The sequence below is a fragment of the Manduca sexta genome, chromosome 18 (assembly GCF_014839805.1).
Source record: "Manduca sexta isolate Smith_Timp_Sample1 chromosome 18, JHU_Msex_v1.0, whole genome shotgun sequence".
Classification (NCBI taxonomy): domain Eukaryota; kingdom Metazoa; phylum Arthropoda; class Insecta; order Lepidoptera; family Sphingidae; genus Manduca; species Manduca sexta.
The window spans coordinates 10,313,795-10,338,345 of NC_051132.1; the positions used below are offsets into that span (position 1 = coordinate 10,313,795).

General features: G+C 37.7%; 1 protein-coding gene across 5 annotated transcripts in view; it reads right to left on the bottom strand.

The window, feature by feature from the left end:
• The window catches only part of LOC115456448, a 48,459-nt gene that overhangs the window by 6,758 nt on the left and 17,150 nt on the right, over nt 1-24,551 (bottom strand). For 2 of the 5 annotated variants that reach the window (XM_037439875.1, XM_037439876.1), the window contains 25 exons: nt 13,709-14,194; nt 13,270-13,351; nt 12,459-12,743; nt 11,850-12,022; nt 10,322-10,416; nt 9,514-9,577; nt 9,174-9,229; nt 8,694-8,823; nt 7,826-7,959; nt 7,414-7,516; nt 6,813-6,942; nt 6,218-6,310; nt 5,698-5,824; nt 5,239-5,337; nt 4,859-4,974; nt 4,493-4,597; nt 4,318-4,378; nt 3,975-4,069; nt 3,434-3,647; nt 2,540-2,664; nt 2,089-2,200; nt 1,573-1,646; nt 1,256-1,358; nt 549-636; nt 179-284 (listed from right to left, as the gene is read on the bottom strand). In XM_037439875.1, coding sequence (XP_037295772.1) covers nt 179-284; nt 549-636; nt 1,256-1,358; nt 1,573-1,646; nt 2,089-2,200; nt 2,540-2,664; nt 3,434-3,647; nt 3,975-4,069; nt 4,318-4,378; nt 4,493-4,597; nt 4,859-4,974; nt 5,239-5,337; nt 5,698-5,824; nt 6,218-6,310; nt 6,813-6,942; nt 7,414-7,516; nt 7,826-7,959; nt 8,694-8,823; nt 9,174-9,229; nt 9,514-9,577; nt 10,322-10,416; nt 11,850-12,022; nt 12,459-12,743; nt 13,270-13,338 — 2,757 coding nt within the window. In that variant the 5' untranslated portion in view covers nt 13,339-13,351; nt 13,709-14,194. The remainder of the gene's footprint in view (nt 1-178; nt 285-548; nt 637-1,255; nt 1,359-1,572; nt 1,647-2,088; nt 2,201-2,539; nt 2,665-3,433; nt 3,648-3,974; nt 4,070-4,317; nt 4,379-4,492; nt 4,598-4,858; nt 4,975-5,238; nt 5,338-5,697; nt 5,825-6,217; nt 6,311-6,812; nt 6,943-7,413; nt 7,517-7,825; nt 7,960-8,693; nt 8,824-9,173; nt 9,230-9,513; nt 9,578-10,321; nt 10,417-11,849; nt 12,023-12,458; nt 12,744-13,269; nt 13,352-13,708; nt 14,195-24,551) is intronic. The other 3 variants (XM_037439880.1, XM_037439877.1, XM_037439879.1) reach the window with 3 other exon arrangements.

A 24,551-nucleotide genomic window follows, 5' to 3' on the forward strand; every position in this document is an offset into this window, starting at 1 on the left:
TTTGTGATTAACGAAGCAGTTACAGCAACCAGGCTTACACGATCTTTTTGCAACCGATATATTAATAGTTGTGTATCGCTAATATAATGTACATGTGCCTTTTGTCTCTCTTTTCTTCTTTGCATCGTTTTTTTATGTTTTGTACAATAAAGAGTAAATAAATAAATAAATAGCTCACCGGATATGGTTGCAAGTGCGGCTGTGGTAGCAACACGTTGCCGACCGGATACGTGGGTGGTAACACCGTTGGTTGCACTTCCACTTGGTTATACGGCACACTGTAACTGGCAACAATAATGTCAAAATGAATATAGAGCACCAAATAATTAATACCGACACAACTTATGTTGTGTTGACGAAAACAACGACATACAACCACGCTGACGAAATATTACATCAATAGGTTAGTATCGCAGTGTTTTTGCATTTTGAAATTCGGTGATCTGTAATATTGTTTTTTGATATATTTTTTTTTATAGGAATAGTGTTATGTGTGTATAAATTATTTTTATCACACCTCAGTACTATTTAAATTGGGTCATTATTACCTTCTATGTTGATGTTGCAAGGCGGACGTGTCGACACACGATCCGTACGCGGCGGTGTAATCCACCGCTGCGTATGGGTAGCTCGGGTCTGCAGATACATACACATGTCAATCGATATATTTGCAGTCTGAGACACGTATTTTTGGTATCACCAAATATTCATTTCGGGTCTGGGTGTACGAGGGAAAGTCACACATTACCGATTATTCGAGACAAGATAATCATACCCCGGCGTATTGTAGGAGAGCAGTACATATACACCGTAATTTTATACTCGTTTTGGAATCAAAACGTAGTTACTTAGAACAATTTGTAGGAAAACAGTGAATTAATTGTACTCTTGATAATTAAAACAAAAATATTTTTTGATAACATTTTTCACTCGTTCGCATTTGATAATGATAGCAACGTCACAACAATTAATTCATAGTTATGAATGGCACTGATCATTGTAATCTTAGTAGTACGTGAGATTGTAAGAAGTATAAATAAAGTAATAAATAACGACTTTCATTTGTAAATTTGCTCAGTATTGAATTTGTGGTTCATACTGTTTAACCAAATGTCTCGTCCCCTATCATAAGTGAGGAAAACTCGATGTAAGCAGCGCCCTTCCATCTATTCGTTATTACATTAATGTATATTATGTATATCGTTATATAATATGTATGTGTGTGTATGTACGTATGTATGTATGTATCATTCACCGATCCTGAAGGTGCTCTCGTTGGCGTGCGGCGAGGCGGCGAGTTGTTTCTGTTCCTCCTGCTGTATGGCCTGCTGGTACATCGCTTGCTGGATCGGAGCGTCCTACAAACACACACACACACATTATCAATAAATATAAATGAAATTGATGCATCTGTTATTTACATCAAAATTACAGATTTTCCTTTCATTTATATAATTCCATAGTTCAGTTTCAAAGAATTACATTGATTATGTTCTTTTACTGTATTAAAAAAAAAACAGGAATAATTTTCGATTTTGACGTTGGATTAAAAAAAATGATAATTTAACTCACCATCCTGTGTCCAACGTAAGGGAAGCCCGGTGGAATCGGCGTGGGATACACCATGTTTGTCAGCGACATCGGACCTATAAAACGTTTTAGGTTATTATTTTTCCGGGACTTACGACTTACGAGATGTCTATGGTATTAGGCTGTATGGCTGAGCGCCTTTACTTTCACCTTAAGGAGTAAATCAAACAAAAAAAAATGCCTATGGTATGTATTGGAGGGTTGCCACATAACTCAGAACTTCAGAGAGCAGGTGTTTTCAACATTACAGTATCGATATGAAATCGGTTGACTTCTAATTTTTATACAATGTTTTAGTTTTCTTTTGACGTCGGTGATGGCTTCGAAACATCGGAAGAAACTAAAACATTAAAACCGCGATAAAATCCGAAAAATAGCATAATTTTAATGTCTAAGATTCGCGTAAACACAAGAAATTATTTTGTACAATGGATTCGGCATTTTTTAAGTTTCACCCACGAAAGTATACCTTTGCGTGTTAGGTAGCCGTATACTCACGCATGTTAGGGTCCGGCACATGCATCGGCGCGACCTTGGCTTGCGCCATGACGCCGGGCATGTTGCTCAACTCCTGCTGCAGATAAGGATTTGGGTGCGGGGGTGTCGATATCTGAAACAAAAATGTTCAGTTTTTCAAAAGGTTTGTTATGGCATTTGTGATGAATGTCTTCAAAAGGGTGTAATTTGTCATTTAAAGCAGCCATGAAGGTCCATGAAGTACCACTGCCCCCGAAAAAATATGTAAAGTCACATCTGAAATTAAGATTGAATAAAATTGACATGTACACTAGAAAGAAAGAAAGAAAGAAACTAACTAACTAACTTCTATTGCCGGTAATAAATAAATATTCTACTATATTCGATTATACTACATTACGTTTCAGCGTTCTATTATCTCATTCGATTATTGGAAAAAAAAAATAGTCACGGTGTAATATTAATCAATTACCTCTTCAATAGCATAAGTTTGTTGATATTGCTGCGCGTACACGGGCACCTCCGGGCTCGCCTGATTGGTCGGCTTCGCCTGCCTGTTGTTGACGTCATTGTTCGACCGCTGGTTATTGGTCGGTTCTGAAAATACGGATCATGTAATAGTTATCTATCTTCTACTTAATAAAATACTTAACGACTGAAATATTATTATATAAATAAATGATGGCTTTAAAAAATGTTTAAGCTTTCAATTCCAAACATGTTTTTTAACTTACATGGTTTGTCAGGAAAATAAGATTTGCATGTGCTAATGGCCTTTGTCAATAAACGATCCCAATCTTAATCTTCGATACGATCCCGAGAACAAAACCAATTAAAATAAGTCACTAGCAAATATGACAAAAAACACTTTGATTTTTTTTATCCATTTTCGCGATCTAAAAAAGGGATTAAGATCGTCTATTGCAAACGGCCGTATTTACACGTTCTCAACTATCACAATTTACATAGGGCACTAACAAAAAAAAAAAAAAGCGGCGATAGCCTAGTTTTGTGTGGAACGGACTGCCAAGACGAATGTCCACAGGTTCAAATCCGTGGGCACACACCTCTGATTTTTCTAAAATCATGTGTGTATTCTTTGTGAATTTATCGTTTGCTTTAACGGTGAAGGAAAACATCGTGAGGAAACCTGCACATCTGAGAAGTTCTCTACAGGAATTTCGAAGATGTGTGAAGTCAATACAAATCTACCAATCCGCACTAGGCCAGCGTGGTGGACTAAGGCCTAATCCCTCTCAGTAGTAGAGGAGGCCCGTGCTCAGCAGTGGGCAAGTATATAATACAGGGCTGATATAACAATTTTTATATAATTCGCAGTGATGTTGTTAATAAGCGGTTTGGTTACCTTTAGCAGTGTCGTAGTTCCGGCGCGGGTCGTGCGCGGGCGGCGCGGGCTCGTACAGCTGCTCGGGCGCGTGCGCTGCGTGCTGCGCGTGCGGCGCGTGCGCGGCGAGCGGCGCCTCCTCGTACTTGGGCTTCAGCTCGCCGCCGTCATCCCTGTGGTTCTGTACCGTCTCGTATCGGTTCTTTGTTGGTGTCATTGGTTTAGTGTTGGTTTCCTGTAGTATAAAATATTAATTGAACATTTTTCTTACATATATGTATAACGGCTGACTCCGATATAAGACAAATCGTTATGAGATTATAGCGAGTTTTATTTTCATTTATACGTTATTTACAATCTTATTTGGTAGAAAATAACATCCACTTTTAAGAAACGACCTCAATCGCTGCCTTTGGATAAATAGCAAAATTAACCAATTAGTTTTTTTTACATGCTTATAAATAATTTATTTTGTTAGATTTATTCCTATCACTGATCCACAGTTAGGGATTGGAATTCATATGAAATTTATTGTAAATCAATTATTAACAAATAAACTCACCTTATCCGAAGTGGTTTTGTGCTGATATCCGTCGTGGCGGCGACATTCGGAGCAACACGTGCTGCGACACTCCTCAGTCGGCTGACACTCGCATTCTGATCACAATAAAAAAAAACAATTAAGAAAAAAGTGGACAAAGTATTAGTACCAACCCAAAAAGTTTTCTGAACAAGAGAATTTACACGTAACATCACCTAAAATGTTTTAAAGCGATTACTCTGGTTCCTCCAGAACGGTCGCACATGCGCTAAATTAGTCCATTGTAGGAATTTAAGTTAACAAGACAGAGCCTTAGTTCAAACAGCGTTTGGACAGTTCGTGATTATTTGCCGTAAAAACGTACCGTTATCCATGAACGAGTGTTGTTTCTCCAGTCTCCCTCGCTTTTTCTCCGAATTATCGGCCTATAACAATAAATGCATATGATAGGTCCATTTCGTTGATCGAAAGAATAAGGATTAAGATAGTTTAACAATTTCAACGATTTGTAGCTAAAACGATTTTTTCATTATACTGACCTTTGATTCATCCTGTTTGTATACGTTTGGATCATACAGCACAGGCGGATTCGCGGGATCGAAGTGGTATATGCTTCCATCAGGGTTAGTCAGAGGACGTCCGGTCTGAAAATGAACAATTAATATGTAAATTTGCCAAGTTATAAATTTGGTGCGCAACAACATATAAAGCACTGTAAAAAAATATAGAATTTTCTCCGAAGAGGCGCTATGATTTTTATGGGTTTATGGGTTTTAAAACTCGACATTCTTGATAAGCACCACGCAGCTTTAGGGTATGCTCAGTTTAATCCCTCATCCCCCCCCCTCTTTTAGCTACGCCTATGGTGGGGGTTGGATGAGTGGTAGGTGGTGGTGAGTAGTGACCTGCGGGTGTATGACGATGGCGCCGGGCGGCACGGCGGCGAGGTCGGTGACGGCCCACACGACGCCCTCGGCCACGCCCGGCGCCGGCTCCGGACTCGCGCCTCCTGCGTAACACACTACATATAACTTACAACCGATACTACAATTTGCTCATTTATCGACTATCAGATTATCAATGAGTCTTGTGCCACTAAAAAAAAAAACACGTTTTTTATAAGAGACGGGATAGTACATTATTTTTACATGCTTTTAGCCCCTCGGTTGTCACTTTGTCATGTTGTGGATTCGCACATTCTTCAAAGTTCTTGATACCCACGACACAATATATCTTACTGTAGAGTAAAAATAACTTTTACGTTTGAGTGTATTTTTTTAAGTACCTGTAGGCGAAGGAGTGACAGAGTCTGTACTCCTCAGGCTTAAGGTTTTGTAGCCCGAGCTGGAGGGTGACAGTCGCCAACTGCTGGACGCCAGGTCGCCTGCAACCAAGGTATATACAATTAGTATGTTAGGTGCTTCTTGAACTTACCTGGATAGCGTCAAACGATCATGTTATATTCTCAAATTATCTATTCCTTAGATATAGGTCTACTAGGAGTATACTATTTTATATTATGTAAAAAGTACTGAATGATTATATTGAAACTTTATTAATGACATATTCGTGAAAGGCATCCACATATATACAATTTGCGTTCTATTGGCTGTCATATCCCTCATTCGCTTGAACTTTGAATCTGTAAATGGCAATTAGGGCGGGACCAATACCTTCCACAATATTCAGTGAAGGTATTAGCTATTTTACCACTAAGGATATAGAAATGTTTGGCGCTGCTCACCCTGCCTGCTGAGCAGGCGCGGCTGGTGGTGGTCGGGCGCGGAGCCGCTGAAGCTGTGGCTCTTGGACACGGGCCCGCGGCTGCGCCACGACTGCGGCGCCGGCGCGGAGCTCTCCAGCGACTGCACCTGCACATGGACAGTGTTTATAGTTTAGTATCGGATAATATGGACAAACTACTTATAATTTTTTTTGCACTGTATGAATACACAGATAGCTGATAGTAAGTATATAGCCGAGTAAATATTAATATGTCGATTCTTTATACACCGTCGTTTCCAACAAAAACTCCCAATCGCTAAATTCGATCCATCGCGAATAGATCAATCAGAATAAACGTTTCTTGACGTGCTTACAAATAACTTGTTTTGATTGGTTTATTCTCAGGATCGGTTTGGAGATTAAAATTGGGATCATTTATTGAAAACAGCCGATAGTACTTAACACGAAGCCAAGCAAACTTCTATGGCCCGAGAGAAAAGCATTGTGAAGCTACAATTGAATTGAAAGTATGTATTTACTTTTAATAGTTTATTTCTGCCAGTCTCTGGAGTGAGCAGTTTCACAGGTCCCGATGACCATGGCCACTGTGGCTCGCCTTGCGTGCAGTTATCCTGTTCACATTTTATGATACATATTATAAAATGATATATATTATATATATTATAAAATGTAGCGAATTAATATATTGGATTAGGTTGAAAACAATTTTGAGTAGCATTATTGTTTTCAAGTATTAACAATAAGTTTCTTTATAACTAAAAATAAAAATAAAGTAATGCCAAAAAAGTAAATCGCGGCAGAGTTGTCAGAACATATTTAGTTTCAAACAGGTCGACATAATTGTGTCTGGCGAGGGAAACATCTCTCGTCAATGTTGACCGACGAGAGATGTTTTCAAACAGAATGTTGATTCTGTTTGGACCCCAATACACTTACCATCAGGAGCACTTGGGTCACTTTAGACATAATTTAGGTAAAAGCATCAGTAACTTTGACTGTTGCTGTCAATGAAGAGGAGAATTATAGGTGAAATGTGGCCCAAAATGCTTGGCTGGGTGTATGAGCGTGTGTGCGTGTGTGCGTGTGTGCGTGTGTGCGTGTGCGCGTGCGTACGGTGCTGAATATCCTGCGGCGCACGCGCTCGTAGTCGCGCTCGCGCTGCTCCAGCGACTTGGAGCGCGCGCCGCCCAGCGCGCCCGCGCCGCCCTCCTCCAGCGAGCACGCCTCGCGCTTCAGGATCGACCTGCGCACACGCACAATTGGGCAATAGATCTGACGATCATAGTTGCCAGTCGAAACATACCAATCAAATCTTATAAACAAAAAACTTACAAAAAAAATCAATTACATGACAGTTAAATCATATATACATTGTTACAATTACATAACAGTTGAGGTAACAAATGTTTAGCAACTTTACTACATTTTAGCCTTACGGTCGCAATGCTGTCCATCTTTCTAGCTAACTTAACATTACTTAGATCATAAGACCAGTGACCCCAATATTACTCAGTCATCGCTTATGCTGGATAGCATTGGTAACTACTTATCTCGCAAGGAAAATATTATTATAAATTAAATTTTGTTGATATTGCTTATAAATGAGTAAAGCGATTTACCATCAGACGAGCAAACTTATGGGGGAGGCCTATGTCCAGCAGTGGACGATTCAAGGGCTAAAATGATGAATGTGATATATGGGTTTTGGATTTACTTGGCATTGGTGACGTCCGGTTGTTGCCGCTGCGGGCTCGGCGGGAAGTTGACTGTGCACCACTGACGGAAGTTCGTGCAGGGGAGACAGCCGCCGCTCGTGCCTGGAACAACACGTTCACAACGAGCCGACTTTAATATCTATCATCACAGGTAGCCACATATAATCACATATCCGATTTTAACAGGCTATTTATACAATCTATCATCACAGGTAGCCACACCTGCGATTTTCACACGGTTTTTAGACATTAGAATAGAGGTAAATTGTTCGTAAATATCTTGCTAAAGAGTACTGTATACATTTTGTACCCGACTGTAGTGTGATATTTATGTCCCTGACTCGTAGGGAAAAAAATGATATTGGTCCTTCGAGCCAGATATACAAACATTAAAAAAATCCGAAAACTCACCACTTTTTGAGACCAACACGCAAGTCTTATTGGTCTGGTCCAGATGATGCGACAGTTGGTACAACGACGCGCATCGATGCACCAACATCCTGCCGTATGACGTCATCACCGGAAACCGGACTACACACCTTCTGCTGAATGTTAAACAATATATCGTTATTATTTGACGATAAGATGCTGGGAAAAGTTATTAGTATATAACATAAGTATGATTTGCGGGTTATAACCCGGTTATAACCATAGTATACTATGTCTGGGATAGAAAGTATCATTCATTCCCTTATGCACTATTTACGTTGCATCACAAAGGACTCCTCTACATATAATTTCGAGATATCTATTTAAAACCAAAGCTCCACCAAAGGAACACTGAATAATGTAATTACTAAGATTCTTATTTTTATTTGTTGTAAAATATGTACTTATATGTGTATCTCTCCACACGATACAAACATTGGCGTAGTCACGACTTTTCTCTAGACGTGGCAGGTGACAGGAGAAAAAAAATGGTCACTGAATTTAACGAGAGGCCTGCACAACCCTTATAAGCGCAAGGTTTTTTCTAATGTGGGCAACGTTTCTAGTGTGAACACACCACCCTTCCCCCCCGCCCTTCCTAGCTACACCCATGTATACAAATACTCGGCCATCATACAGAGTGCGCCGCGGATTCCGCATCCGCGATGCGTTTTTATGTACGCACATTAACCGCCAGTTTCTTGTCTTAGGATCAAAACAACAGTTATAACTATGAAAGCAATAGTTATAAAAGTTGCCATAACACAAATGTTACAATTTAGGCAAAAGTAACAGTAACTTTAACTTTAATTCTCAATAAGTAAACGCGTAAATGTACAGAGATTCTCACCCATTGTCTATGACGAAATTGGTGAGCTCCTTCTCTATCTTCAACAACGTCATCCGATCGCGCGGGTTCTTGTTCAGCGTCTCCTTGATAAAGTCGACCAGGTCCATTCCGGTCGGCTCCGACTTGTCATCTGATGGTCACATACATAGCTGTTTGATTCTTTGTATTAATGTCATGCCTTTTGTATTTGAAGTCATTTGTTTTAGGTTTCATTTTGAGCGATAAAATTGTCAATTTTGGAAAATCCACTCTTCATAAAGGACTCTTAGGGCGTATTTCGCAATATGTGAATAAAGGCGAACCGTAGTACACTATAAGGCGACCAAATACAAAAACTTCTAAATAAAGGGTGAACAAAACAATGCGTTCACCATCTGTCTTTTACGTTAACTAGCGAATATTTTTTACTAAAACATTTAAAAACAGGCCTTAGGCCAACACTTAGAGATATCGATCAATAAATTGATTATAATATATTACCTGAGTCACTCCTGGTCAGCGACACGTTTTTAGGTTTCTCCTTACGCTCCGGGCATCTAAACACGTAAATAAATATTGCTGTTTAAATAAATCACATGTAACGATAAAAATCAAAATTAAACCATTACTCTTAGATAATAATACATTACATGTTAATAATTTATTTGTTAATCATTTACATTGTGAGTAGTGACCTTTCGAAACAAAAACTTAATGTTATATTAATAGCTTATATTGAAAAGCACTTTGACGCATTTGTCAAACCATCGAAGAACTAAAAAAAGATATTTTCCTGTTGATAGTCCATCAGTATTAAGAGTTGTAATAAAACATTGCTCACTTGCAATAATACGCCTGGTCTTCAGCGTCGAGGCTACCCGATTTCTCCAAAGCGTCATACAGAGCTGTAAAAACAAATATTATAAATTTAAGAAAATGGAGAAAATCCGAGTGATATTTTGGCTTCGAAATACTTGATGGCATAGATAAGGCATAAACGTATGGGACCAGGAATTAGATTTATATTTAGGTCGGAGGAAAAACTTCAAGGCTTGGATGTCAATACAAGCCTGGACTCTGGTTAATATATTGTCCCTACTTAGGTAGGGACTGAGATATTTCTTGGAGCATATTGAAGTTGAAGGTCCAAAATTCCTGAACAGCATTAACTACACAGTTAAGGTAAAAGGTACTAGCAATGTTCTAAATTTCGAGATTCATTTTTGTTTATAAGAGTTAAATGCCCTTTCATTAGCTTGTCTATCCTTGAAAACGTTTGTTACACAGGTGTAAAGGGATAATATGAAGCATCATAATTTATATGCGAAAATATGAGCTTTATAGATCTTTACATCATTAATTCATTGAACGCCAGTGTAAAATAATTTCATGAATCATTACTATACTCATAGCATCTGGTATGGAAATGCCAAGTCTTATTCTCAATTTCATGGTATAACATAATCGTATATATGGTACAGACTATAGAATAACCGCACATATGTGTACTATCATGCTATTGTTCTTTATCAAGGGGTAGATAGAGATGTTATCATACACATATTCGACCAGTTACGTTAGGTCCAAGTTTATAGGGAAGTACCTATAGCAAATAATGCCGTGTCTGTAAATTTCGTAAATCTACATACCTGACTGTTGGTTGTCCAGGCAATCGGGACAGTCGTCCGAACAGGCGATGCCCGAGTCCTGCTTTATCGGACATGGTTTCCTCCGTTTGCGGCCTCTGTGAACAAGTGTATGGATATGAGGATATGTTAAGGTAATTGTACATGTTCATTGATTATGTCCAATATTTGGGAAATATTTTTATTCTTTGCAATATAGGCCGATAAACTAAAGCTGGCACGTTCATAGTACGCACACATAATACTAAAAAACATATGAACATAATAGGGTGTTTTACTATGTCCGTTTCAAAAAATATACTAAACGTAATAGCAAATAATAAGAGAACGATACTCATTATCGAAACCAGCAATAAATTTGGCTACAAAATAGGGCACCAATTCATATTGCGAATATTGTAATGTGCAAGACTGAGCGTGCAGCGGCGTACTCGTTTTAACTCTTTCTTCCACACGATATATCGCCTTATGACGTCACAAGATATTATTGTGTCATAATTGCCATTTCAGACAGCAAGTCTTTCTATCAGCTTTCAAAGGCTTATATGTCGTTGATTTTAAACCGGATTTTGATTATATGTTATAAATAACGTATTTTTTTTTTATAAATTTCAATAAACAAAAGAGCAAAATAACCCCTTAGAGATAAAGTTGCACAGATGGAAACAAAACATCAATGAACATCATTGTGTTGTCATGACAACTGCCTTATGTTTATTCAGAGACAATATAGGTACACTCGCAACATATGAATGTATTCAGCTTCAGATAATCGACCTATAGAACCATTTAGTAGTTAATTTTGTATTTACATCTAAATGAAACATATTAGGCCGGTTCTTTGGTAATATAGTAATATTACATAGTCTCCTAAAAACCTAACTGAAGAGATATAGAGAGACAGGATTGCCTTTGTTTACATTACGTATCCATAATTCTTTAGTATTATTGCTGTTCATGGACCCTGGCAATCATTTACCCACATAATCATTTGTTAGTGTTCTACTATAAAAACTGAACCGACATAAATAAAGCAACTAAAGGGGCGTCTAAACAAGCAACATTTTACGGCAGTGTACCTAGCGAGTGAGGTGGGCAATATTGATGTATATGTCAATATCATTATGCTGGCACACCTTTATTACACATTACTGCTATATTGTGTAGTTTCTGGGCAATGTTGGAGACATTGACGCTAACATATTACAAACATTGTCAATTAAACGCTTAGACCATCTAGAAAGGGCGCGCTATGTGATTATTACCGCGAACATTTGTCACTTCCAATATACATACTATGTATACATATACATAGGTGTCGATATGAACGCACACAGCAATGGGTCTAAAACGCTTGTCTTTTTTACATACACTAATCTCCCAAATACAGTAGCTGTTATTAATGTATCCATGACCATTAAATCATACATTTCGTCAGAGAGCATACAAGACGCGCCCTTTCTATATTGTCTAAGATTAAAGGTTGCGATATTGCCATAAAAATGTTGCTCGTTTATAATAAGATCCCGACCTGCAGTGCGGGCAGGCGGCGCAGTAGCCGCAGACGCAGATAATGCGCGGATTGTTCGACAACAGGTCGCGCGACGAGTCCGAATTGTTCTTGTGGAAGAGCCAGCGCTTGGTGCGCATGCGCTGGTCCATCTGCGACTCCAGGTCCCAACACCCGGTCGCGCCGGGCGTTATCTGCGAGGGTCCACCATCACTTGAGCATTATTTATGAGATATGCGTGAGACAGTTTATGGAGACATGGTTACTATAACTAATAATAGGTAGCTCGAAAATTTAATACTAAAGGATATTTTCTTTAAGAAGTCTGTGTTAGCTTGTCAAAAAGTCATTCTTATGGCACCTAGTTTTGTTTAGACAACAATTTTGCTATCACTAAAGAAAAGTGTTGCTAAACTGTCAAATTAACTATATCTAAAATTTAAAGTTACTTGCGTTCATACATCGTTACTTCTTTATATAAAAAGCCATGTATCCAATCAACAATGTATACGCCCTCACCTAAACCTGAACTTTAACCTAAACCGTTCACTTGCAGAAACTGCTACCGTGACTCGCTGGTAATACAACAGCTTCGAGCAATTCGAAAGCCGGTATCAATTGGCATCTCACCTGTATCTCGACCGTCTGCTGTTTCTTATCACTATCACTCATAACACACGAGCCGCCGTCGCACAGTTCGCCCTGACTAGAGTTATTGCTACCATCTATCGTCCTTTCACCAGTATCGATATAGTTTTTGTCGCACAACGCCGCGTCTATTGGTTCGTCCTCGCGTTTGTCGTTCACGCATTCGTTTTTGACGTTTTTGTCGACGAATGCGGGTGAGGAGGTGCGCGGGGGCGAGTGCGTCTCCCTTATTGCTTGACTGCGCACCAGTTGTTTGGATTTGAAGCTCTGCAAAAGAATGTGATGGTGATTTAGGTTATTGCTTATGGTATTAATATTGGGTATGTACCTATTCAAGATAATATATATATTTTTTTATGTTTTCCACCCTTTTTGGAATAATCACGACAGATTTTCGAATATGCCTAAAGGGCAACTATAGAAAATTGTACTTAGGAGACTATTCTTAATTTTAAAAGTAATTAGGACCTGCAATTATTAAGTGGAATTATTAGCCAACAATAGGTAACGAGAATCTATTTTTTACAATTTCAGTGTCAGTTTTATTCATATTTTGTAGTATAGAGGATTCTGGTATTCTAGAAAATTAACGACGCAAAGAAAAACTTTTAGAAAGAGACAGAAATGCTTGATATATGAGCGAGTAAAATTGAAATTTGGCAATGACTAGCAACGTTTTACATACATCTATAGATAAACTTAGTACTTATAATAAAAACCAACAGTTAATGAAAGTCTACAGGAAATATTTGCCACTAGAGCAGGTATTGTGTCGTGATGACTAAATACTTACCCTATTCCTGGTCAACATGCTAGACTCCTCGGGTCCCGGGGTAGCCTTCTCCAGATCTATCTTCTCCATTGCTTAAAATACTCTGGAAAATGGATGGGTTTTTGTGAGCACAAACAAATTTTGGGGCTACTATACCCCAAATTAATCTATTTTACTAAATGACGCTTTGAATATGGTAATTCTCAGCTTGATCAACATTGGTAGACTTGCAATGACCAACCATGTATAACAGATTATACACGGACTCAATAAATAGGGACAAATGTATCTAATGAGGTTCATAGCTAACTGGATTACGCGCTTGGTATGCGACTAGAGTGAATGAGGAGGGACTACGTTTATTAACTACAAAACCAAACGCTTGCGGTAAACGAACACAGATACTTATAAAATTATGGAATAAATCTAGATAATATAATGTAATTTAAAAAATACTAACCTTCACTTATCCACACGGAAAAAAATCACCTCTAAAACACTTCTTAAATTTAATTCACAAGGGGAAAATATTCTAACTATTAAATATTAAAGAACAGATTGGACCAACAATCTACTTTAGAAGGCAACTATTTTTTTTTCTTCAAAACAACCTAACTTCCGAAAAATCTATTAAAGCCTCTTTTTATAAAACCGGAAATTAAAAAACAATCGCTGATTGGAGTATCGGCAACTGTTCCGAAAAACCGGTAACGTTCGATTTTTTAAAATTTATATTTGGAACACATGGGAGTGTTAAGCTCGATGTTTTTCTTTTTAATTTTTAAACTTTTCAAAATGTTCCTTTTCGTTTTTTGCGTTCGTGGACGGTCGCTGACGGAGTGCATTTTTCTTTAAGATTTTTGTTTAAAAGAATATGGCGGAACACGGTGATAGGGGGCGCTCAGGGATGTCGACTCGCTGTATCTGGATGTCGGACGCCATCAATCTGTAACAATACACACAGGCCATCTATTAAGTAATCTTATACGGGAACAAACATTTGGAGTAAAGGACTGCAGAATAGCGGTATCTGTTATAAATTGGATTCTTAATTACAGTCAACAAAGTTGACGTTTTATTCAACAATTTCAATTTCTACCTGCGCATTAGCTTCGACCGTTGAACAATATTTAAATTCGAGTATCTAATCCGAATCCAAAAAAAAAAAAAAATGTTTTAAACTAGCCCTTCAACATAAGGCCTTAGCAATCTTAGCATAGTGAAGCATGTAAATAAAACTTAGTTAAGAAAGTGTATGGATGCTATGGCAGTAATGTAATCGCCTCGCTTTTATCAGGAAAATCTTTACACTGTCTCCACTGTTCATTACGACACGAAATTTTATGGGTAAATTATTTTTATGTTGACCAATGGTTCTATTTTCAAAAAAGTTTGCAATAGCCTTTAGCATATTAATAAAGTATCATATCGATACATTACAAATGTCGGACGAAAAAAATCATTAGCCATAAGTAGTAATCATTACAATTTAGGTCACTGAAATACACGAATTACCAATCATACCGGAATATTATCGAACGAGTACAACGCTTTTGTTATCCAAAGATTATTTGTTTGCAAACTCAGCAGAGTTATCGATAATGATTAAAAAAAAAATAGCCCCACGTGTCATAGTATTTATTTTATAAAAACTTAACTCGCTTGATTCTTACGCTACAAGGCGTTTTCGGGCGGGGTTACTTCACCTCGTATCTTCTATAGAACAGACCTTTGACGTACGACAATGAAAACAAATTTCGCATTGAATTTAGCCCTGACCCGCTACCCTTGTGAGTGAAGCAAGTTCAAAGCAAGCCCTCTACGAGCATCAGGCTATGCGGCTTGGAAACTGTTATGTTCAACATTTAATTATCTACGCGAAGGCTCCACTTATAAAAGACAAAGAATTTTCATATAGGTACACCATGTGTAGAGCATCAATCTTGTGTTCTCTTTATTATCGCATAATATGTGGAAGAGATTCCTCCCGGTCTAGTGTGCCTTTGTTATTCAAATAGTTTTATCTAGTTTCTTGAGATCATACATAATTTCATACTACTCGTATTTGTAGATCAGTTTTTCGATTTTTTAATAATAAAGTTCAAGAACATCTTAAAATGGAAGTTAGTAGTACCTACTTAGGTCTACATTACTAGACAGTAATTCATATATTACAGACCAACTCTATCCAAGAAAACGTACGAGTTAAAAAATTCGCTATCATTCCCACATTGGGAACAATGTTTTTTCATCAGAACCGATCAGAGGGGACATAAACGTTTTCCTTATTAATAAGCCTATCATATACTCGTAGTTAGGGTCCTAGTCTATAGAAATATACAATAAAAATATGTGAATATATTAAACAATTATGTAAGACATATTCTGACCACCGTTTAGCTTTTCCATACTAATTCAATCTGCCGCTAGGTCGGATAGACCGCCTATGGCGATCAGTTCACCATTTACGTCTTTTTTATTACCTCATATCGTGATCTGCCCACGTACATTACTTTAGAGCTGAATGTAACCGTTTACGAATGCATTTGGGAGACACATATAGATCAATGGGAGACAGGGCGTGGCTTTTACTATTATCTTTGTCTATGATCGTTTTATTACGTTTTAATAGTTTAATACAGTACATACAAATAAGTTAAGCCAATTAGAATCGCATTACCTATCAATAGAATCCTTTTCTTATATCCAAATTAAATCATCTTCTTGGAACTAGGTCATGCATCTGTCCCTCTCTAGCGTGCATATGGAAGAAGCACGATGCAACGGGGTGACCTAAATACGACGGGTCGTCCACCCCTCCCGGGACGGCCCAGGATTCCGCAGGTTAGGATCCCTCTTTGTGACCTACTGAACTAATTTGCTACTTCTGTTAACGATTGATTTTGATGTGATGCGTTTCGCTCCGTTTTATGCTGCGCTAGCATCTAAGGCTGTTTATTATAGATTTGTAATACAGGCGGGCAAAACACGTTTATGTTTTTCAAATATTGGTTATCAAACAGTTTCTTTGAATTTGTACAATGAGCTATTGAATAAATTAACAAAATACGAACATCAAAGAATCTCATGGCGAAAGCTTCCGTTATTCAAGCCATTATCCACCACTATGCCCTCCAAAATTATAGCAAAACATTACCCCATTAATTTTCTCGAAGCACAAATTGCGTGTAATCAGTAACGGTGCCCATCTGTGGGCAGTCATTACGTACCCCATAAATCCACTTGCCCGCAGTGACCTTGGGCCTGCCCTTGGCCTTCAAGGTAGCTTTCCGTACCACACGGTGCAGTCCACGTGGCAACCCCCTTCTAATCTAATCAGTGGTGTTGATTTATTCACTACCCCCATTACAAGAACAATCTAGTGGTAGATTAATAAAATAAAATAGGTTTTTAAAAGGTCTACTTATGTCTAGCGGCCACTCTTAAATATTCTAATTAGAATGGAAAGTATACATTTATATAAAGGTTAAAAAAAATCGGAAAAGAGCAAAGGAAATGAAGGGCTACCCGTGGTACAAGACCTACTGCATAAGTACTGTTGACCAATATCAACTACGTGAATTGGCAATTACAATTAGACGCAGTCGAGGGAAGTAAAATGCACTTGTATGTTATCAATCGCGTACGCAGCGCCGTAAGGGTTCAGTTGGTCTCGACTCCTGACAAAACCGAGAGTCTTGGGCTAGTAGAATATCTTCTTGATAGCAGTCCGACAATAGCCCTTCACAATATTTTAATTGGCTTTAATGGAATAACATATTAGATGGCTAATACAGAAACTTAGAAAGTATTTACATATTTCTGCATTGCTTTCCGGATCATATTGAGTACTTGAGGGTAAGTAGGCATGGATTTAAATTTGATCTTGTTTATATTTTACTTGTTGAGACTGGGTGAAATAGCCGCTAACTTTATAGTGTAACAATACAATCAAATAACTTACTTCCCCAATCATATTTAGTTCCAAATACTCATTAATCGAAAAGAAATTAACTTGACTATATTCCTTGCAATGGACTTCTAAAATTTACATTTCATCATTGATAAAGGATAAAGAAGCATTTTTGCAAACATAGGGTCGCGGGGCGCGTGTGCGATGGCCCGATGACCTGGTGACCGGCGCGATGGATCTCCGTGCCGGGGCTGCACGAGCGCGGGCGAAAGTTGCCGAAGTGGCTATGATCATTTTTATGCCGGCCGGCCGGGTTTATGGCTAAATTGGCAATAGAATGTTTCAAGTTTGTAACTCTGCCCGGGGTTCTAATTGTATTAATTTTAAGTAAATTAAACAATATATTTTTTTCGTTATACTATGCTTATAAGTTGCTTTTAATTGACAATGAAAAAACGGAATAGATAATATAAAACAGTAGTATTTGCACATAATACATATGTGTCATAAAGTTTAAGAAGAAACAAGTCTCATTCCATTGAACACATCGTGATAATATTATTTTCAATTGTAAATTTCTTGCCTTGAGGACCTTAAACTCATAAAAAATGAAACTTATTCACTTCTATAAGATTGACTTTAAAACAAAATTTCCCATTCCTGTAAATTATTTCACCTCATCAAAATTTCAAAATACTAACGCTATCTGTTCGTATACCCCAACTATTTAGCTTAACTGCATGCAATGAAACAATGTCTCACAAATTAATCCACTCAGTATAATGTGTAGTCAATATAATCGATTCTGTAAGGAAATACATAAGTATCAAGATAGCTTAAATACATAAGTAACAATATATTCTTATACAATAATGCCACACTTTATTTTGTCATTTGTCACATTCTTTCTTTAGAATCGCAAAATTATATTAATTGTAGTTGTAGTTAATTTTTTATATTTACCTAAAAATATTTAAATTTATTATAACATTTCTGTTTTGCTAAGAAACTGTCTAAATAGAATGCTGTGTACAAGTAGTAATTAGGCACCAGATTTATAACGTGTCATTTATGAATGTATCTCTGTATAAAATTCAATAATTTTATGTCTGTACCTCATTATAAAAATAAAATAAAATAAATCAATAACTATCAGGCCCAATTATCAGTTGCCTAATATTTTATAAAAAAAAAAAAAAATTTTTTCGCCCTGCCATTCACTAAGCATTTCAAGAAAATTAACGGTGACTTCACACGTTGCGGTTTTCGCAAACGTTTTTCCGCGGTCTGCGGCGGACACGAACACGTGCGCGCGTTCCCACCGCACGTCAAAATCGAATGCGGTAACGTTATATATGCTTTGTCGTAATACTGAGTACAATGTTAAAACGGGATTTTTTAAACCATAATACCAATCTATTGTACATTTGCCGACGTTATTCTTAGAAGTACTAATTTTAGGGCACTAACTGACTAGCCGAGCGAGTCGCTCGCTTGACGGCAAGAGGCTATAATTCTTTAAACACATCGGAATTTAGTCTTAGAAAAATAAGTCAATTTTAAAATTTCTGCTATAGGACTTTCACGCGGGCGAAGCAAGCAAAAGCTAATTGTATCTTTAGAACCCTATCGCAATAATATTTTATGAAAACGAATTATTTCCGAATGTACCACAATCAAGATGTTAACGTGGTCATCGAATATCGATTTCTTCGTTTGACCTACAAAATTACAAGTTTTTACGTAAATATATTTTAAATTTTACCGGTAATCGATACACCGAGAAGGCTTAATCACGTGCGGAATATTCCTAAATTAAACATAAACTTATCCAGACCTACACAGTAAAGTTTTAATCGTTTATTTTTAATCTTTGACGCCGTGATGTAAAAGGGTGTAAAAGTTTTACTACTGCACAATTACTGAGCGCCGCTTTCCGAAATTAGTGATTAACATAACCTCTGTTATATCTATAACAGAAAATATTGTAAGTGTACTTTCGATTTAAAACAACAGTACTTACCTACTCCGTGCAGAGGTATATTAGCGGACGTCACATTCTTTAATTAAAAGGTTATTCACAACATTAAAACTACAACAGTAAACAACGTTACATTTTTTTTCAGGTGAAAGTCCTCTATGACCGACCAACTCCTTTCCTTTGCCACAGATGCAATGACAAAAAAGATTCTTCGCCATTCCGATCCCTCTCATCGTGAAACGTATATAGAACCGGTACCCATGTTCATTATGCGAAAAAATCTAAAACGCAGGTGCGCCTAAATACATAAGGTGAGCTTTATATAAAACGTGAACGGATAACGCTTTTATTTTTAGCACTAAAGGGCGCGTTTAGTTACGTAGGGTGACCTAACGAGGATGTTCGAACATAACGGTGATTGGATGTCGTAATTTGAGCGTAGTTAGTGTGCACGAGGAGCAATGTAGAATCGTAATAAAATGGAAAACATACACAATGTCTCATTTACCGTATGTAAGTAATGTACGAATAGAATGTTGGTATCCATGTTTGCGAACAAATGGCATGAAGCAACTTTTTTATTTCACTTATTACGTCCAGTGAGTTAGCTGCAGGAGACACTTCCCCTATGCAAATTCCTATTCTTCCCGTCAACACACAAAAACTCATTGTTCTTTCAATGTCATGGGCAATTTTAATCAATTACCATCAGCCAATATGTAAGTTTGATTGCCGGCTTTAACACTGAATAATTTATCAAACAAATACATTCATGAGTCATTGGCGGATAATGTAGTTACTTATTTAACATAATATTATAAGGATACGAAATAAATAACAAATTTTATCACTTTATTGCCAATAAATTACCAATCATCATGATTTATGATATGTTTTAATGTTATTGATTCTAATAGCACAGAATACTGAAATGATAATAGTCCTAATAGATTCATAGACCAATGCCAGTTTTTTTATATTATACAAAGCATAGGAATAAATATTATGCGGCGGCGTGAACATCTTAGGAGTATAATTGCAGCTTGCCGCGTATACGCAAGTGTTTATGCACAACAGACAACAAACACAAACATTTAAAACGAGACTGCACGTATAATCTTTTTAGAGTGGGATCGTGGGCAGTCTAGACAGAGCTACGCAAGGCACCGAGACATAAATTAGATAAATAAAAGTGATACCCTTAGAGCTCAATACCGCATCCATTTAATCAAGTTTATCTTTCTCACTGCCACGTCTATCAGCACGGCTTAAATCTAGATAGTGAGTTAAACCGGCTGTTAAGATTGAACCGGTTTGATTCAACGGTTAAATTTAGACTAACGGTCATTTTCCACGACATTTCGACGGGTTGACCGACGTCCCGGGTTAAAAATAAAGACACGTGCCCTTGAAATAAGAAAGCTGAAAATTATTAACTAAGAATGCATTCTGCTGATTATATACAATAATGCTATATCGTACACGATCAGCTTAATATTCTTAAATAAATAAAAAAATAACAGATTTGAGACAATATAATATATGTGTGAAATTGTTGAGATTATATAGTAGCAAACGCATTCAATTCTGAAATAGATCTAAACGCATAAAATAATGGCTTAATACTAGGTCATACGAGGCAATGAGACTTCAGTAATTCATATGAGATCAGACATTCTCCGTAGAAATTAGTTAGAGAAGTGCTAATACACAACAGGCGAGCGTTCACAGCCTTAATTGAGGCGGAGCAATATTTTCATCCGAAAATCGTAAGCAAATATCGCTAGCAATAATAATAATATAATATAATAATATCAGCCCTGTATTAAATACTTGCCCACTGCTGAGCATGGGCCTCCTCTACTACTGAGAGGGATTAGGCCTTAGTCCACCACGCTGGCCTAGTGCGGATTGGTAGACTTCACACACCTTCGAAATTCCTATAGAGAACTTCTCTGATGTGCAGGTTTCCTCACGATGTTTTCCTTCACCGTTAAAGCGAACGATAAATTCACAAAGAATCCACACATGATTTTAGAAAAGTCAGAGGTGTGTGCCCTTGGGATTTGAACCTGCGGACATTCGTCTTTGCAGTCCGTTCCACACCCAACTAGGCTATCGCTAGCAATAATTGCTAAAAATATAACATAATAGTATTTAAACACAGGCGAGAACTAAAACCCCGTTTTCGATTACTCTACGTAAGAATCGCTCGAGCAACTCCTTCGCCTACTTCGACTGTTTATTGCCCAACCGATTCTTCTTCTTTCCGAGCATTCTTTTTTCAACCCTGCAATTATCGTACCAATTGTTTTAAATATCTGTCCAATAGTGCTATACGATTATTGCTTATACGAGGCAAATTTCGCCGTCAACACGGGTTAGAATTGCATCGCCGCGCCATTGCGCATGATTAGACGGCGGACTTTTTTATGTCTTCAAGAGTCGCACGTTCGAGGCGAGAAAATTGCTCCGTCTAATAGAAGATTGAGTCCATACGCTGTGCAGGGTGAAGTGACATGTACATAATAGGGAAAAAATATTCCTTTTTCAAGAAAATTATTAAATCGTGATATCACGCCTGACGCTTGTGGTGATTTGAAAAGATAGTAAGGCTATTTGTAGCCTTTTGCTAGGAATAGGGGGGGGCTAGTTTGCTGTCATTATATCCGTGGGTCCTACTACCTCTTACTGGTAAGACCCACCGATATAATGACAGAAAAAATACACGTGTGTCAAAATGCGTTAAATAATATCGAATGGAATGGTTACGTATGAGGAACATCGTTGTTTTTGTATATTCAAGTTAGTGCTTCTAATGGTAAGTGTGAGTCAAGGCTGCTTTGAAGTAGACACTGCGATGGCAACTACCCAAACACCTCTCACATATCTGAGACCTGCTGTCTACCTTCAAAAAGGTAGGAATAGACGTCGATAACAAAATATGTGTGGGTCGCTTTTCGCGTCCCTTCAAGCAGAGTGAAATGCTTCTACAATTTGCACGTAGCTGCCAAAATGTGCACACAGGAAATACCATCGGACGTAGTTACATAACACACGTGCTGCGAACTGCCTACATTCGCACGTCACGCGGCAGCAGTGAATGAAACCGCGGCGCGTAGGTGCGCTCCTAATTCTGCCAATGTTTATTTCTCCATACATTTTAAACGGAAACTTTCTATTGAAATTTATGTGTTTGTAATACGCAACGATTTTGTTGCACGTTCGCTTGATCTCATGCTTTTATGTTGGCTCAACAGAACTGTAATGCGGCATTTCATTTGTAGTGTAAAGTGTACGATTACATTGATCGACTGGATGGGCGTCTTGGATGGACGTCATCGTTTGAGACGGTATAAACGAGCGCGAATGAAAAAACATATGACGAAGCTTTACCAGATGTTATTGATAGGTTGCTGATGTGTCAGTGTAAATGCCGGGATACGTTAAAACGCGGTTTTACACCAATGATTAAATCTACAGGTAAGTTAACATCGTTATTTGAATTTGCAACTTCTATCCTAAACCAACTAATCATCTTACATCTGACATGCAAGGGTGTTAGGCTCACTGCTTACCATGTTTTTTATGAAGAACAAAAATAATTGCATATTCGTGGAATTGTATGAAAGATGGGAATACCTCAAGGAAACTTTGAGGCGGGGGAAACCGAATTCGATTAAAATTTTACGTACAATTAATGAACAAAAGATCTATAAGGATACGGGTATTTGCATTGATACAGGATTTTCCCTGATCGAATGAGGTTGTTTGATTTGATATCTGATCGTTTGGAAAGTTAACTTTTTAAGCAGATATATATATTAAAATGTATTTATTAGCAGTAAAAAAACTTAAAACAAAAGTAATTTTCAAATGTATTGATTTGGTCAAATAGAGTGTTATTTATAATAATAATTCTTACATATAACAAAGTCCCCCATCGCGTCTGTCTGAATGCGATAATCTCAAATCTGTCCAACGGATTTCGATGAAATTCGGTAATTGACAAAGTTTGTGATTCTAGGAAAGACATAGACTACATTTGATCCCGGAAATCTCTTTCACGCGGGCGATACCGCGAACAATGATTGTGACTACATAACATTGTTTTAGTCTGTTGATTGATATTAGGTAAGAAATTTTAACTACTATACTGAATTACTTGCGTTGTCGATTAATAACTACCTATCAACCAGAATCATTCATCAATCATAGTTATTATAACTGTTTTCCAGGCCCGACGAACGGTCAATTTCTGTGGGTAGGTGCAACGGATTCCACCTTAATGAGCCGGTTTCATCTATACTATTATATAAAGCTGAAGAGTTTGTTTGTTTGTTTGTTTGTTTGAACGCGCTAATCTCAGGAACTACCGGTCCAAACTGAAAAATTCTTTTTACGTTGGATAGCCCTTTGTTCGTGGAGTGCTATAGGCTATATATCATCACGCTATACCCAATAGGAGCGGGGCAGTAATGGCTAATCTCAGGAACTACCGGTCCAAACTGAAAAATTCTTTTTGCGTTGGATAGCCCTTTGTTCGTGGAGTGCTATAGGCTATATATCATCACGCTATACCCAATAGGAGCGGGGCAGTAATGGCTAATCTCAGGAACTACCGGTCCAAACTGAAAAAATATTTTTACGTTGGATAGCCCTTTGTTCGTGGAGTGCTATAGGCTATATATCATCACGCTATACCCAATAGGAGCGGGGCAGTAATGGCTAATCTCAGGAACTACCGGTCCAAACTGAAAAATTCTTTTTACGTTGGATAGCCCTTTGTTCGTGGAGTGCTATAGGCTATATATCATCACGCTATATTCAATAGGAGCGGAGCAGTAATGTCTAATCTCAGGAACTACCGATTCAAACTGAAAAAATATTTTTGTGTTGAATAGTCCTTTGTTTGTGGAGTGCTCAAAGTTATATATCATCACGCTATGACCAATAGAAGCGGAGCAGTAATGTAACATGTTGCAAAAACGGGGAAAATTATGAGTTTTGAGAGCTTCCGTTGCCTGGGCTGCGTAAACGGTTAAAATTATGCAACAATGATGTATGACGGGAATGTTTCACTTAAAAAGTTCTAAAAAATATATTATAAAACAAAGTCCCCCGCTGCATCTGTCTGCCTGAACGTATTAAACTCAAAAACTACCCAACGTATTAAGATGAAATTTGGTATGGAGACAGTTTGAGACCCTGGGAAGAACATAGGCTCCCGGGAAACTACTACTTTTATATATTATATTTGTATTTATACAACTATATAATAAGCAGGGCACGTTGCTGTCCTGATGGGTCTGTGTCCCGGCTACGAATAAACACTGTCACAAACTTCATATAAATCGCTAAACGACACAAAATTTTAGAACAAGTAAATGCTTGTCGAGCTGATTCTTT